This window comes from Podarcis muralis, chromosome 9, assembly GCF_964188315.1.
Source record: "Podarcis muralis chromosome 9, rPodMur119.hap1.1, whole genome shotgun sequence".
Taxonomy (NCBI): Eukaryota; Metazoa; Chordata; class Lepidosauria; order Squamata; family Lacertidae; genus Podarcis; species Podarcis muralis.
In genome coordinates this window covers 60230147-60245298 of record NC_135663.1, presented here as the reverse complement: position 1 = coordinate 60245298, position 15152 = coordinate 60230147, and the positions used below count along the sequence as shown (strand labels likewise).

The following is a 15152-nucleotide window of genomic DNA, read 5'->3' as shown; positions in this document are numbered from 1 at the left end:
ATAAAGAGAGAGATGGAAGAAGCAAAGAACTGTGGCTACATTAACTAGAAAACAACTCCTGACTGCTTAATTTCTTTTATTTTTTCATACATACTTTTCACTGTGACCCTGGAAATAATAATCGAATCAATACTTCAATGAGTTGTAAAATGTTTGTGGAGAATCTAGTATGTTCCTCGAGAGGCAAAAAAAATGGGAAGGGGGGACCTGGTGCATATTGGCCGAACTGCTAGAACAAGTTGTGCTGCTCTTTCACAGCTGGCTGCTTTGGCATGTGCTGACTACAGTGATAGCAGCAGGGAGTGTCTGCTCTCGCTGTAGGAATTGTCAATAAAGTTGCATCCTAAAGGGAGATCGTACCTTGGCAAATGCATGAACTGAATATCAACAACAAAACCAATAATGAAAAGCAACTGGAAAACTGCTTTGTGAAACAGCAGGGGAGGGATAGGCAATAATTCATACTGGATTCCCCCTCCCCCCCCATTTTGTATTTGTGTATTATTAAACAACAAACAAACAATGTAAAGACCTGTTTTCAGGATTCAAAGGAATGCTATGAGTGGCTTATCATGTGAAAAAAAAAATCACAAGGAGGAAAGGTAACAGGAAAGTAATTCTCAGAATGGCAAACACTATGTTCTTCCTCATTCAGTCAGCACTGCAAAGGTCATACTGTCTTCTGACAAGGATAAGTGCTAATGGTTTTCTCTGCCCCTCATAGAATTGAAATGAAGCTTAGTGTAAGCTAAAATCTGCTAATTATGACCCTTCAAATGGAGTTGGTACAAATAAAGAAGAAACTGGCCTTTGGGGGGCATTTGTATAGCATTTTGTACTTGGTGTTTTCAATATAATGCCCCCTGTGTACTTGTTAATTTTATTGTCCTACTATGCTCACTGTTTGTGGGCTTTTGTAGCCGTTCATATAGTTCCTTGGAAAACCTAACATAGTCCTCAAAGCAGGGGTGGGGAACCATAGCCCAGGGACCAAGTACACTCCCCACCCTCTCTATCCAGTCTGAAATGTGTCCTTTAATGGCAATAATGCCTCTTGGGCAACTGGATGGAGGATGAAGGGATGTGCATGTGTGACTCCTCTACTATGCCTTCAATGTGGCTATTAAGTGAAATTTCTAAGAAGTGAAGTAGAAGGGTTGCTAACTTTTTTTCCTTAACAGGATCCTGTATTTTTAATGGGGTTGCCAACTTTTGCTGGCTGTTGCTGCTTCTTTCTCTGTAACAACCAGTTCACTGGGTGACATTAGCTGGGGCGCATGCTGGTGCACGTGAATTCTTGCCCTTATGAATAGTGTGTGATTTCTTATTTAATTAGGTTATTCTTCCTTCCTTCCTTCCTTTTTGCAGTGAGTTTAGCACTTTCAAGTTTGCATGATGAGAGAGTTATAGTTACAGCCTTCTCAAAAACGTCAACTAATTCAACCAAGAAAAAAATCCCTTCCATTTTAACATTTTGTTTTAAGGGCTTTTTATGTTCACTCAGTCTCTAAAATGCCTGGAAATTACAGCTGTTAAGGTTCACACCCTTACTAGACATTTCATTTAGGCAATATTGATATAGTATGGTATCCTATTCCGTGGTTAATTTCAGCTGCTTTACTGCATTGGAGCTGGGTGGCTGTCAATGGTAGTGTGGTGGACCAAAGTCCCAGATTTGTCCATGTGGAATAGACACATGAAGTGTATGCAACAATTGAAGTTACCATTCTACTTTACAAGTGCCCAACCAATCTGAAAAGAAGGCAAGGATAAGCCTGAATTATTTCGCATTTGGGGTGCTTGATCTGTTGGGTACAACTTGGTGCTTTAACTCACTATTCTATTTCTAGGAAAAGCTCTTGTCCAGATCTCTTCAGAGAGGTGAAGATCTTCAGTTTGACCAGGTTAGAGAAGCTTTCTGTTACAGTTTGTTGCTTTCCTTGAAAATAGATTTCGTCTCCATAAAATGGGCTAAAAACATAAATGAAAATTTTTTAAAAAACGAATTAAACAAATGTTTAATTCACTTTTTAAAATTTTCATTTGTGTTCCATTTTCAAATGTTTCATTTTCTGAAATTTGGGGGAGGGTATGGCAGAAGAAATCACAGAAGACTTTCAAAGACTAATATCTAATGGATGTGACTTAGTTAAGGATATTTTAATTCCTGTTCATGTTGGCCAATACAAGTGTGGCTGCACTTGTTGGTCAAATCTAGTTTTGGATTATTTCTTGTCTTGAAATTATTTTAGAGGTAGGACTGTCATTCAGTTAGGAGCATCCTAAAACATATGAGACTTAGTTGATCAATTAATCCATTAAAGTTGCATTAAAGCATGAGTTTTGAATTTATTTATTTTAAAAAACCTTGCTTTTTTAATCCCATTAATAAGCCACTGAGGTGCATGCGCAGCTGTTAGCCAGACAGGGAGGGAAGCAATTTTAGGTGATTTTTGCCCTTACTTTTAGCTCCTCGGTCTTGATTATACCTGCTCAAATCTGCTCCAAAGTGTTAGGGAAGAGATGAAAATTCCTTCCCATTCTGGTGATGAAAGACTTCCCACCAGCTGAGTGAGATTGTTGGATGAAATCCTGTCTCTTTAAAATAACAGGAAAGCAATGCTACAACATTAGTTCTGTCAACATTTGTGAAGACTGATTACTTACATTAGGGATGGGGAACCTGTGTCTCTCTGTGTGTTCATGGACTCCCAACTCCCATTATGTAGACGTTTATTTTTATTCAGGGTTGAAAGATGACAAAGCAAGGCTGTTGCAATATGTAGTGTTGATGTGTTACAGTACGTGTGTCATATCCCCAAAAAGTAAGAAGGGGGAATGCTGTGAAAAGATGCTGCATAAATAAAAGCACTTTATGCACTCAAACTTTTCCTCTTTACAGTTGATAAGCTCTATGAGCTCAGTAGCAGAGCACTGTCTCCCCTCCTTACTACGTACCTTGTTTGATTGGTACAAACGCCAAAATGGAACTGAAGATGAATCTTATGAGTACAGACCTCGATCCAGCACAAAATCCAAGGGGTGAGTGGATGTCTGTGATCATTACATTTAGGATATAATGATTTCTTATGTTAAACTTGCTGCCTCAATAATTAAACATTTCATCATGAATGATCTTATTATTGCTATAATTTCCAACTTTGCTTCTAAAAATAAGGTTGGTAGAATCACAAGAGTTTCCTAGTATAACATTTTTCTTTTCTGCTACTATGAAATTCCAGATAGTGTGGAATAGCAGGATGGGGAGGGGCGCAACTGAATGGAAAAGACTCACTTGACTGGTCGGGCCAACAAATGAAAAATATAAACCATAATATGCATCGTATAAATGTCTTTTTTAAGAGGAAAAGAGTCTTATGCTATGTTTGTTTTTGTTTCAGGGATGAGCAGCAGCGTGAGAGGGATTATCTACTTGAAAGGAGAGACTTAGCTGTAGATTTTATTTTTTGTTTAGTTTTAGTTGAAGTTCTAAAACAGGTAAGTGCTTTAAGTTTTGCAATCTATGCGCTATCTCTAGTAATCTTTTTTATTTTAATTGTTTGATGAACTGAGTATTTGTGTAGTCTGCCTAAACGCTTATGTGCAAAAATGAGGCCTATGTAAGCAGAGGACACGTGATATTACAGTAATCCTTTTAGCTGTCCAAAACATTCTTTGCTTCCTAAGCTGTTTTCTCGAATACTGTACAATTTAGAATCTAGATCCATTAAATCAAATCTCCTATGTCAGTGAATAAAGAGATGCAAGTAGTAGGATATAGCTTCATTTATTTAGATCCCTTCTTTCCATTGTGGCACATGAGTTGTCAACTGCACATCTGGACTACAGTACTGTGAAGCACTGTATGTGGGGCTTCCCTTGCAGCTGGTACAGAATGCCATTGCACGGGGGGGGGGGGGAGAGTGGCACTCCTTATTGGGCACATCTCAAGCCCACACTGAGGGGCTCTGCAATGACTGCCTATTAGCCACCAAGCCAGTTTTAAGGTTTTACTGCTTACATACAAAGCCCTAGGTAACACTGGGCCAGGTTGTCTCAAAAACTTGCCTTCCTCTTCCACTTCCCACAGCCTGATGATTATTGGCCTGTGGTAGCATGGAGGTGGGTTTTTTCACCGGTGGCACCACTGATGAATGCTCTCCCTGCTGAAATTCGAGAGGCTCCATCAGTGCTGTCATCCCACCATCTCCTGAAAACACACCTATTTGGGCAAACATTTTCCTAAACTGAACATCTGATGTTGTTATTTTAACTGCTTTAATGGTTGTGCTTTTTAATTGTTTGTTTTATTGTCTATTTTGCTTAAGGATGTTTCATGTCCCAATGGATTTGTTATTGCCTATTTTAATTATGGATTAATTATATCAGTGGTGTCCAAAAAACTTTCAAAGAGGGCCAGGTTGTTAAGGTTTTTTTAGGATTTTACCCCAGGAAATAAACTGCCACAGGGGCCAGATTAAACCGACTGGCGGACTGGATTAGGCCCCCAAAACAGACTTTGGACATGCCTGGATTATATAGTTGTAAACTGTTTGGAAGCCATTTTGGTGTATAAGTGATATAAAGCACTCTTCTTTGAGTTGATGTGTATTTAGCTAATTAACATGCAAGTTATTTCCTGACACAACATTTAAGAAGTAATGTTTAGCAACATGTGCCTTCTGTGTTACAGATACCTGTTCATCCAGTGCCTGACCCTTTAGTTCATGAAGTTCTAAATTTGGCTTTTAAGCACTTTAAACACAAGGAAGGGTAAGCACATTTGGCAAAAAAATGTACATTTCTTTCAAAAGTTCTTAACTTTGATTTGATTACCCAGTGGACATTGGTCACTGTGGTATCACAGATAAAAGATACACTATTGCAAATCTTCAGGTTTAAGATGTGAATATATTTTTTAAATTGTTATTTGTTTGCTAATTTTTAATTACATTTTTGTTAAGTATTATTTTCAAAATCTAATAAGGCCTAGATGTAACATAAAGGGATATACAAGAAATATTATATTGCTTATTTATAATGATGCCAAAAGCAGCTTGCGGAAGTTTAGCCCAATTTCAAATATGTTCTGTTTCTGTCCTTATGATGTTCCATTTATTTAGATATTAATTCGAAGCCTAAAAGGAAATTCCTTTGAAATCAATGTGGCTTTGAACCATTTTACATATGATAAAATCCCTACTTCTTTGTAGGGAATGACAGATAAAATGTGTGTGAATATTCGTTTTTTGGTGCATTGTGTACACCATTATTCTATGGAGCCAACTATGCAGTACATGTTATCAAATGTAATTGTCAATACACAGGTTGCCAGCCTTATTTACTACTACATAGAAGTGCATCCTGTGTAGAAATTCATCACAATTCTTTTAATCTTTAGTAGGGATGGGCAACTTTTTTCTGTCAGGGTTGGATTTCCTGTAGCAGGCCAGTAATGGGTGGAACTGAATACAGTTATGGGTGGACCTTCTCCCTCCCACCCCTCCTTCCATTTCCACTCTGTGGGCTGCCAGAGAAAAGGGACAGATTGCTCTTGCTAGAGATCTGAACTATGCTTGCATACGACTTTTGAAACTAGCTCAAGGGCTGCAGATTGCCCTCCCTGATCTATAACTATAAACCCCAATTATAAGTTTGAGCTTAAATATTGTCATCAGTGTGGCAGTGCAAATATAATTTTGTTCTCTCCTGCCTCTGTCTATCTATCCATATATATATATATATATATATATATATATATATATATATATATATATATATATATATATAAAACCTTCCTCCTAGTAGATGGTGTATCTCTTATCATTGTGCGCAGCATTGTATCAGTTGTAGCCATTACTGAGTATTAAGTTTGTAGTTTTTATTTGTGTACTTCCTTCTATTCACAGGTATTCAGGAACCAACACTGGGAATGTGCATATTATTGCAGATTTATACGCAGAAGTAATAGGGGTTCTTGCGCAATCAAAGTAAGCTGCTCTTTTTACACGAGGTTTCTAAGATTTGGAACATTCTCCTTTGGAACATATGACTCATGTTCATATGGAAATTTTCATGAGTGGTGATTGAAGGTTGTGTGCATCCTTATCTTAACAATAGCATCTAAATATGTGACACCTTGTGACAGCAGTTCATTGCCAGATAGATATATTCCCATAGCAGCTTCTCTGTTGAAGTGCTTCCTATTTTGAATAGAAAACACTTTTTTTAAACAGCTGGCACTATTAAAGGTGCAAACAAGTTCTTAGAACACTTGAAAAGTAACCCTGGTTCATGTATCACTTGAAACTATCATTCAAGAGTGCACACTGCTCAGCTGTGGTGCTCCTGCCTCTCCACTTTCCGCTTCAGCCTGCTGAGAGGAAATAGGGCAAAGGCCAACTTGCCATTACGGATGAATCAGTGCTTGTGCTTTGTTTCTCTCCTAACAAACCACATTGGTAAATCAAGATTTGTTCTTTGTTTACCACTGTGGTTTGTTAGGAGAGAAATGAACCACAAGTTCTGGTTTGCCCATGAAGGCAGCCCATCCTCCAGCTTGTTTCCTCCATGGCACACTGAAAAGAAGGAGTGGGGTGGCCCTAAGCACATTCTTTTGAGCAGCATAGAGTAGCACTCAGATTCTTCACAGTGAACCATTGTCTCATTCAATGTATGGTTTGTGATCTGAGAACTGGACCATAGTAGAATGGTAGGGAAAGGACAGCTTTTGAGGAGCAGTCCCAGACTCTTTCCCAGATTGTCCAAATGACCCATGGCTACCCAGCTTTTTAATGGCAGAGCGTAATACATATGGACCAGAAAATCTGTTTTAAATATAAATAATCTAAAGAATATTGAACAGCCTTTGTGTCTGCCTTCCCACGATCTAGGTTTCAAGCTGTCAGAAAGAAGTTTGTCACAGAATTAAAGGAACTGCGACAAAAGGAACAGAGTCCTCATGTGGTACAAAGTATCATCAGCTTAATTATGGGGATGAAGTTTTTCAGAGTAAAAATGTATCCTGTAGAAGATTTTGAAGCATCGTTTCAGTTCATGCAGGTAAATTATTTTATTTTACTTTTTCCGCGCCCTCAGTGTGAACAGCACTTAACAGAGCACAAGGGCACAGGTCTCTGCCCCTGAGGAACTTACTATCTGAAATTAGACACAGGAGATATTGAAGTGGAAGAGAGAAGTGGAAGAATATTTAACCTGAGTCAGTTGATTAGCGTGTGGTGCTGATAATGTCAAGGTTTCAGGTTCGATCCCCATATGGGACAGCTGCATATTCCTGCATTGCAGGGGATTGGACTGGATGATCCTCTACAGCAGGGATCAGCAAACTTTTTCAGCAGGGGTCCGCTGCACTGTCCCTCAGACTTATATTTTTTGGGGGAAATATGAACAAATTCCTATGCCCCACAAATAACCCAGAGATGCATTTTAAATAAAAGCACACATTCTACTCATGTAAATACACGCTGATTCCTGAACCGTCCATGGGCCGGATTGAAAAGGCGATTGGGCTAGATCTGGCCCCCCGGGCCTTAGTTTGCCTACCCATGCTCTACATTTCTATGATTTTATGTGATTGTTTCCATAGCATGTGCTTAGCTACAGGCTTTGTATCTAGGTTGCTGAGCTAATGACTTCACAAAAAGCAGGTTTTGAGGAGGGATTTGAAGAAAGAGAGGTAGAAAAAGAATCCTTTAAACAGGGAGGCAATTCCAAGCATATAGGCCCTCAAAGGAGAAAGAGTAGAGTTTTTGAGGAGGGAGGAGACCTTTGGATGCTGGGGGTGGTGAAATCTGAGGACTGAAGGTCATGGACAGGATTCTTTTGTAGTCTTCTAAAACATTAGGGATTGATCCTTGGACATTTTACATTTAAAGCATGTCCTGTATTGCTGAGCCATGCACCTTCCCACAAAACAGCATGGAGAAGCTGCTGCTCCTAATGGTTCCGTGTCAGAGCTTTATTGGGCTCAATTGATTTGCAGCTAATGCATACTAAATGTTGGCACTGCATAGACACATTTGGTTTTAAAAGGCCAGTGTTTGGATTTCTCATATATGAACATGGGAAGCTCTTCATAATCTGTCAACTTGTTTTCTTACAGGAATGTGCACAGTACTTCTTGGAAGTAAAAGACAAAGACATTAAGCACTCACTGGCTGGTTTGTTTGTAGAAATACTCATTCCTGTTGCTGCTGTAAGTAGATTTCATTCTTCCACAGAAGAAGTGTGTGTGTGTGTGTGTGTGTGTGTGTGTGTGTGTAAGCACGTGTGCACATGTTTTCTTCCCCCATGCGACTGTTGCTTAGACAAAGATCTGGTTCGTGTGTAATAACAGTAAGCCAAAATATGGCTTAGCATGAATGCGCAATCATGAGAGTTTCTGGAAAGGAGATTGTAGCTAATGTGCTTCTACGTCTGCCACCCCTTGCGCTGCGCTTCTGTGAACTAAGCCATATCATCTGAACCTGGGCTCATGGTTTGTCTAATGTACGCAAACTACAAACTGTAAACCTTGGTTTGCAAGTTTTGTTTACAGCTCCTGGTGTATCTAAAGCAAGATAAGCCACAAACATAGGTTCAGACATGTCACTAAGCCCACATTATGACATAGTGCAGCAGAAGGAGAAGCAAAATGGCGATGATATTCTCTCCAGGAGGCTTCCCGCTCACAGATTCACACTAACCCATAGTTTAACTTAGTGTTACATGTGAACTAGCTCTGTTCCCCATGACATACTAGTGATTATTGTGGGTCTGTTCAGGCCTGCAGGTGTATGCTTTAAATTATGGTGGGAATTAATCCAAAGTTAGTTGCTTCAGTTGTCTCAAACCTTCCATTAAACCTGTAAACAAAAGAAGACCAAAGCATTACCTCTCTTACAACTTTGGTGAAATAAATAATATTTTTTTCCTTTTTTGTTGAATCTAAATGAAAGCAAAATCATTTTTACAAAATTGAACATATTTTTAAAATCTTTGTTTTCAATTTTGGTTATTATTATTATTATTATTATTATTATTATTATTATTATTTAAAATAGAACTCTGTTGATTCGGGATCTTCAAAAAAAGTATTGTTTGTTTGTTTATGTATGTGGATGCATGCAAATTTCAGCCGATGTCTTGATTAAAACCAACTAAAAGATATTGATAGCCTTATTATAAATACAGCTGCCTCTTTAGAGATTGCATACTAAGACTAACTTCAACCTAGTGAGAGTCTTGGCCATATGTGGAGCCATACCATGGGGATAAAGTAGGATCTGATCCAAACTGTAGCATATATCGTTATTTCTAGGTACCCAGCACTTAAAAAATGCAGTACAACTTTGATAAGAACCCTTCCTCTTCCCGGTCCTGATTAGTGGATTGGAATGAAGCATACAAGAGCCTGTGATTCAGAATCACTTTTATCCATTGATAGGGTTGTATTATTTTTAAACCTAATTAAATGTAAATGTTTATTGCTTGACTAACTTTAGTGCTGCGTGATTTATTGCACATTCATTTCATGTGAGCCGCAAGACTTAAATGAAATCTATCTGTAAGGTGATTTAAAATGCTTATTTCTCAGATCATTTTATCATGTTGTGAATTTCAGTGTCTTCATTTCCTTTTCTGAAGAGTTCTTTTTGGTCTATTTCTTTATTTGACATTAGGCTGTTAAAAATGAAGTGAATGTGCCATGTCTGAAAAACTTTGTGGAAATGCTTTACCAGACTACCTTTGACCTGAGCTCAAGAAAGAAGCATTCATTGGTATTTGAAAATGTTTGTTATATTTGTCCAGAACTCATGCATGCAATTTAGCAAAGTAGCATAGAATTGTAGCCTTGGATGGGATTCTGAGGGTGTTTTAGTCCAACTTCCTGCAATGCAGGAATCTCAACATGCAGCCCCCCATTCAATTTGAAACCCTACTGAGCCCCACTTAGCTTTGCAAATGTGCTAGCAGTTTTAATGCAGCACCACTAGGAGGTTAGTAGTCACACAGATATCAGGAATGGCCAGCGACACGGGACTCAGAAGTTGAATGACTGAGAAGTAGAGCAGTAAGTTGTAGTCTATTTGATTTGAGGATTGTTTGATTTATTCCCCCTCCCCAAGTTTAGTGAAACAGCTTTTTAAACCGCAGAACTCCGTAACTCTGTATGGAAATCTTTCAATTATTCTCTTGCGTACTGTAATTCTGAAAGATAAATTTGACAAGTTATTTTCCTCCTCAAACAGGCTTTGTATCCACTGATCACCTGCTTGTTGTGTGTCAGTCAGAAGCAGTTTTTTTTAAATAATTGGCATATCTTCCTGCAGAACTGTTTGTCCCATTTAAAGGTAAGGACAATTCTCTTAATATTTATGAATGTCTGTGTGTGAGTGCAGCAGACCTCCACCCATGCAGCAGAACCTTTTGCAGCAATAAAATACCATTGGTAAATAACTTTATGACACTTCCCCTTTATCATCATGTTTAGCAGAATAAATGAAATCTGCAAAATTTCAGTCCTGATTCTCTGTGATTTTATTTCCCGCTTTATCAATAACTGCATATTTCCTTGATATAATATCTTTACCTGCGAGTTCATTATATAATAGAGATTTAACATCTGTCAGATTCCTCCTAATCTCATGCCTTTGAATCATAATCATGGGTTGTATCTGTTGAAACCCATTGACTAACTTAAACCCATTGATTTCACTGGGTCTGCTTTGAGTATCACTTAGTTGGATACAACAACATATTCTTAGCTTTGTAAATATCGATGATAGATATAAATTCCAGAAATTTTTATTTACTCTGATCAAATGTCAAAAAGCTACATGCATTAATTTTGAGATACGTTACTTTCCACCCAGTAAAATTACTTATTCCATAAAATCAGAGTAAACTTGAAGAGATTTGGGTGAAATTTCTGGGATAAAGATCCTGATATTTAGACCAAATTTTAATAATACTTGATACTGTTTTGCTTATCTTGTTGTTATTTTTAAAATACAATATTTTCAAGAAAAATCACATTCCTTCCTGCTCTACATCATGCCTTTCCTTCCATTCTTTCTTCCACCAATGCACAATTCTTATGTTGGTGCCTGCAATCCCTCTAACCTCAGTTTCTGCATTTTATTAAGGCCAATTCTTTGGTGATTAAGAGGTGATTAAAAATGTTTGACTCTTGCTGAGTAAGTTCTGTGGAATGGGAATCATTAAAGCCAGGAAGATGAAAATAAATTTTGGGAGGACTTTCATTTTAATTACTGAAATTCTACCAAACCAAGAAACTATATTTGTTCCAATGTTGTGAATTTTTCCATCTGCTTAATTTGATTAGTCTAAATAATGTACGCATTGAGATCCTAACTATTTGCAAGTTAACTATTAAAGGTACACCAAGGCCCAGCCCAACTTAAATTGCTCAGGCAACAAACCATTTGTGACCAATTTATTATGCTCATGATCTTGGGGCCTTCTTGAGTGCTCCATGAGGCATGAATATCTTGTCACTAGAGGGGGATATCGCCCTGTGCATGCATCAAAGTGCACTTTATGTTCACCCATCTAAGACAACAAGGGAGAGCATTCTACATGAAGAAATACGCTAGCATCAGAGACTAGAATGGTTATGTATAAGATGGTTCTCCAGCATAATCTTGCCTTCCTACATGGTTTCTATAGCACTTTGTTATAGAGAATGGTGTGGGTTCAGTCATATGGGCATAGTAAACATGCCATTTCCATACTGTTAGGGTATGGTCCAAAGACTTGCTTACGGTGAAATTGGTGACAGTTGACCACTTTTGAGTCATGTTTATTTCAGTGGAAGAGCTGAAAACATGTCTTCCCTCTTACTGAATTCAAAGGACTTCACAGGGTATATAGATTTTCATTGATGTACAAATACATCCATTCCTTTGATAAAATGGATTTAATAAGAATTTTATGTTGTATACAGGCAAAATATTTAATGAATTTCTGCTGGTGATAGGTTGATATTAACAACTGGAGTCTTGTATTTCATCTTGTTATAAGTGTTTCTTGCAGCTGCCTTTGTGAAAACTTCAGAATTGTACCTATGTTTTAAACTACGTAAATAATAGTGAAACATGCAAAATCTAGCAGCTAGGTGTTTTACTGTAGGATCATCTCCACATATAATTTTATATCGTGTCAAGGTTTTGTCTATTTCCTTTACACATTTGCAGCTATTTTGCAATGTCTACTTTTTGTTTGTCTCTGTCTTCTTGCTATTGAAGCTTTCTCTGTGTAGCATATAGAGGAGGGATGCTGGTATCTCTCACTTCTTTTATTTAGAAAAACCCTTATTGCTGGCAATGGATGCATAAAATTTCTGTTGTTAGGGACTTTAATTAGAACTCATAAAGCATGTGTTTGATACTTTAACATAGTTTTGTTGACCCTTAACAACACATTTTATTATGGGGCTCTGTTCAACAGAAATGGCACATAACATTTACAGTACTAACTGTATATAAGGATTTCATCTCAGATTTCAAACTTTCAGACTAGAATTTACAACAATATTCCTGCTGTATATTGAGATTTTGATCTCTTTTTTTTTTTAATTGGCAAATGCCTATAACAATTTATTTGAATTACTTCCACTTTTAGAAATAATTTGAAAATATAAGGCGGGTTTTTATTTATGTTTTTAAAAAACATATAGTGGTCCTTGGTGCCCTGGCTAATGGCAGAGACTAGAGTATATCTTCCTTTGGTTCTGAAGCCCTAGGGTAATGAGCAGCTGGTGCAGAGTGTTCTTCCTTGAAGGAGGAGTGAAGCAAATGGTCTGTAGCTCCTTTGGCTCATGAATGAAGCTAGGTTGGTCACCCCTCTGGCATGATGTTCTTCCTGGAAGGCAGGAGTGGAGCCTTCAAGTTGCCATGGCCACCTGACTGGTGGCAGAGACCAGAGTACGCTTGCCTTCAATTCTGTAGTCCGAGCTAATGAGCATAAGGCTGGGACACAGTGGCATCAGTGTCTTCCTGGTGGCAATGGTGCTGCCATTTACAGGGTGAGAGCAGGTACCTTTGGGTGGCAACCTCACTACCCTCCTACTCCACACTGTCTCTGTTCATTGCCACTAGGAGGAGGAGGAAGAAGATGTTCTCCACCCCACACCACTACTGTAGGTAGCTGGCAGTGGTGTCTTATCTGCAAAAAGAAAAGTGTTTCTGCTGAATAGAGCCCCCGTAAGCAGCTTTCTGTTTGTGCTTTTTATTATTTTATTTTTTCATCTAACATGCATGTGCTTCCCGTTCTCATGTTTGTTATGTTTTGCTGTCTTGCATTGCTTTATTTAGATGCCATCTAACAACAGTATCAGAAAACAAATAGAAACTCTCCAGGTAAGTTAATATGTTGTATTAGCAAAGTAAGAAATAGCTTTATCTGACTTATTTTGGGGGGGTTGATTGTTACATTGTATGTCCTCTTTGGTTGTATGCAAACTGCAATCACAGTGTGAAGAAGCAACTGCAGAAATAGTAGCTAATCTTTGAAAGGAAAATCAGGAGTAATTTAGTTTCAGTGGATAGAAGAAACAGCTGCACACATGGTATAGTTTAACGCTAATTACATTCCTGTTGCACTTGTTAAAAATGCTTCATGTATGTGAGTGCACAAAGAAATATGTTTTTTCGGGGGGGGGGGGGAGCTATGGCTTTCATACTACATTCTCCCTTTCTCCTCTCCTTGTCAATATGAGAACATGTAGACCGTGCTAGGGGCATTGTAAGAATGAGGAGGTATGTGCATGATTTTTCATATCTGCATCCTCTGTTCCAGATATGGCACCCTGTGGCTCTCCAGATGCTCTTGGATTACACCTGCCGTTATATTTGACCACTGGCCATGCTGGCTAGTACTGATGGGAGTTGAGGTCCATCAACCTTTGGAGATCCACAGGTTCCCAATCTCTGCTCTATTCATCCCTGTGCTTTGGATTGAACTGAGCATTTTATGATGCCGAGGTCCCCGAGTCAGTGTGTAGCTTGTAAGTATAACGAAAAACCACCGCCATTCATTATACGTAGTTGACTTGGATCAATCGCAGGGGTGTGAAGCAGAGCATGTTTACATTAATCAAGAATGAAAACTACATAACTTTATTTGTGGATCTGCTCCGAGCTTATTGAAAACGTTTGAAAGACACCATTGGGAGAATGGTACTGAGGACTGAACCAATATTGGCTTCCTTTTAATCTCTATTTCTTGGAATGCTGTTGTTTGCAGTGACTGAGTTTAGTTTCTAAAGGAAGAGTGGTTGCCCTTTGTCAAGGGCCACATTCTCTCAGGGATAATCTATCTGCTGCATGCCAGCAGGAGGTGGGGCCAGAGTCACCTGATGCCCCCATATCATCACTGCCCACACACACACAATTCATTTATTCTTCATTCATTTTCTTCCTGCCACACATCAGTTTATCCATTCACATACACAAGCACACACCCCATTCATCCATCATCTGTTCTGTCTCTTACGTACACCCCATCCATTCTGACTCTCTTCCATTGTACATGTACGTGCACATAAAAAACAAGACACATATGTCTCACATTAATCCATTCATTCTCTCTCACACGCCCTTCACCCATTCTCACAGGCATGAACACACACTCCTTTCATCAATAATGTATTTGTTATCTCATTTCAAGTTTTAATGTTAAAGAGTGAACTAATGTGGAAACTAAGTAGGTACAACTTAGGACTAGATATTGTACAATTCTTCCCTGTAGTACATAGTAGAGCAGAACCTGCTGGGATTAAGTGAATCATGGAGTCAGTTGCTTTACATGTGCCTTGTTGGCTGGTGTCTCCCAAAGAGAAATAAAAAGCATGCTAAGTAGGCAGATTTTTTACTCTGCTCAGGAGTTAAATACATTGCTAGAGAGCAGCAGGAGCTTGGAGCTTGCTTGTTGTTGCCCACATCAGGTGCTGAGGCCTCTTAATAGCTCCCACTCTCCACCTGAAGCCTTGCAGACAACATTAGAAAGCTAGCAGCTTGCTAAGCTATTGAGCATTCAGATCCCCTCCTTTGCCCCCTAAACTGATAAGGTCTTTTCTGCTCTGCAGCGAATGGCTGCCCATGAATTTTTATGAAGTAAGAAAAATTAAT

General features: G+C 38.6%; 1 protein-coding gene across 13 annotated transcripts in view; it reads left to right on the top strand.

Annotated features, from left to right (window-relative positions):
• The window catches only part of FRYL (FRY like transcription coactivator), a 140817-nt gene that overhangs the window by 55415 nt on the left and 70250 nt on the right, over positions 1–15152 (top strand). For 10 of the 13 annotated variants that reach the window (XR_013394276.1, XM_077934361.1, XM_077934359.1 and 7 more), the window contains 10 exons: positions 1851–1904; positions 2903–3042; positions 3402–3498; positions 4694–4773; positions 5910–5990; positions 6894–7062; positions 8123–8215; positions 9681–9779; positions 10251–10352; positions 13338–13382. Coding sequence is in view for 11 of the 13 variants with exons in the window: in XM_077934361.1 (XP_077790487.1) it covers positions 1851–1904; positions 2903–3042; positions 3402–3498; positions 4694–4773; positions 5910–5990; positions 6894–7062; positions 8123–8215; positions 9681–9779; positions 10251–10352; positions 13338–13382 (960 nt within the window). In the remaining 2 variants the exon portion in view is untranslated. Of the gene's footprint in view, positions 1–1850; positions 1905–2902; positions 3043–3401; positions 3499–4693; positions 4774–5909; positions 5991–6893; positions 7063–8122; positions 8216–9680; positions 9780–10250; positions 10353–13337; positions 13383–13900; positions 14030–15152 lie in introns of those variants that run through there. The other 3 variants (XM_077934357.1, XM_077934363.1, XM_077934362.1) reach the window with 2 other exon arrangements.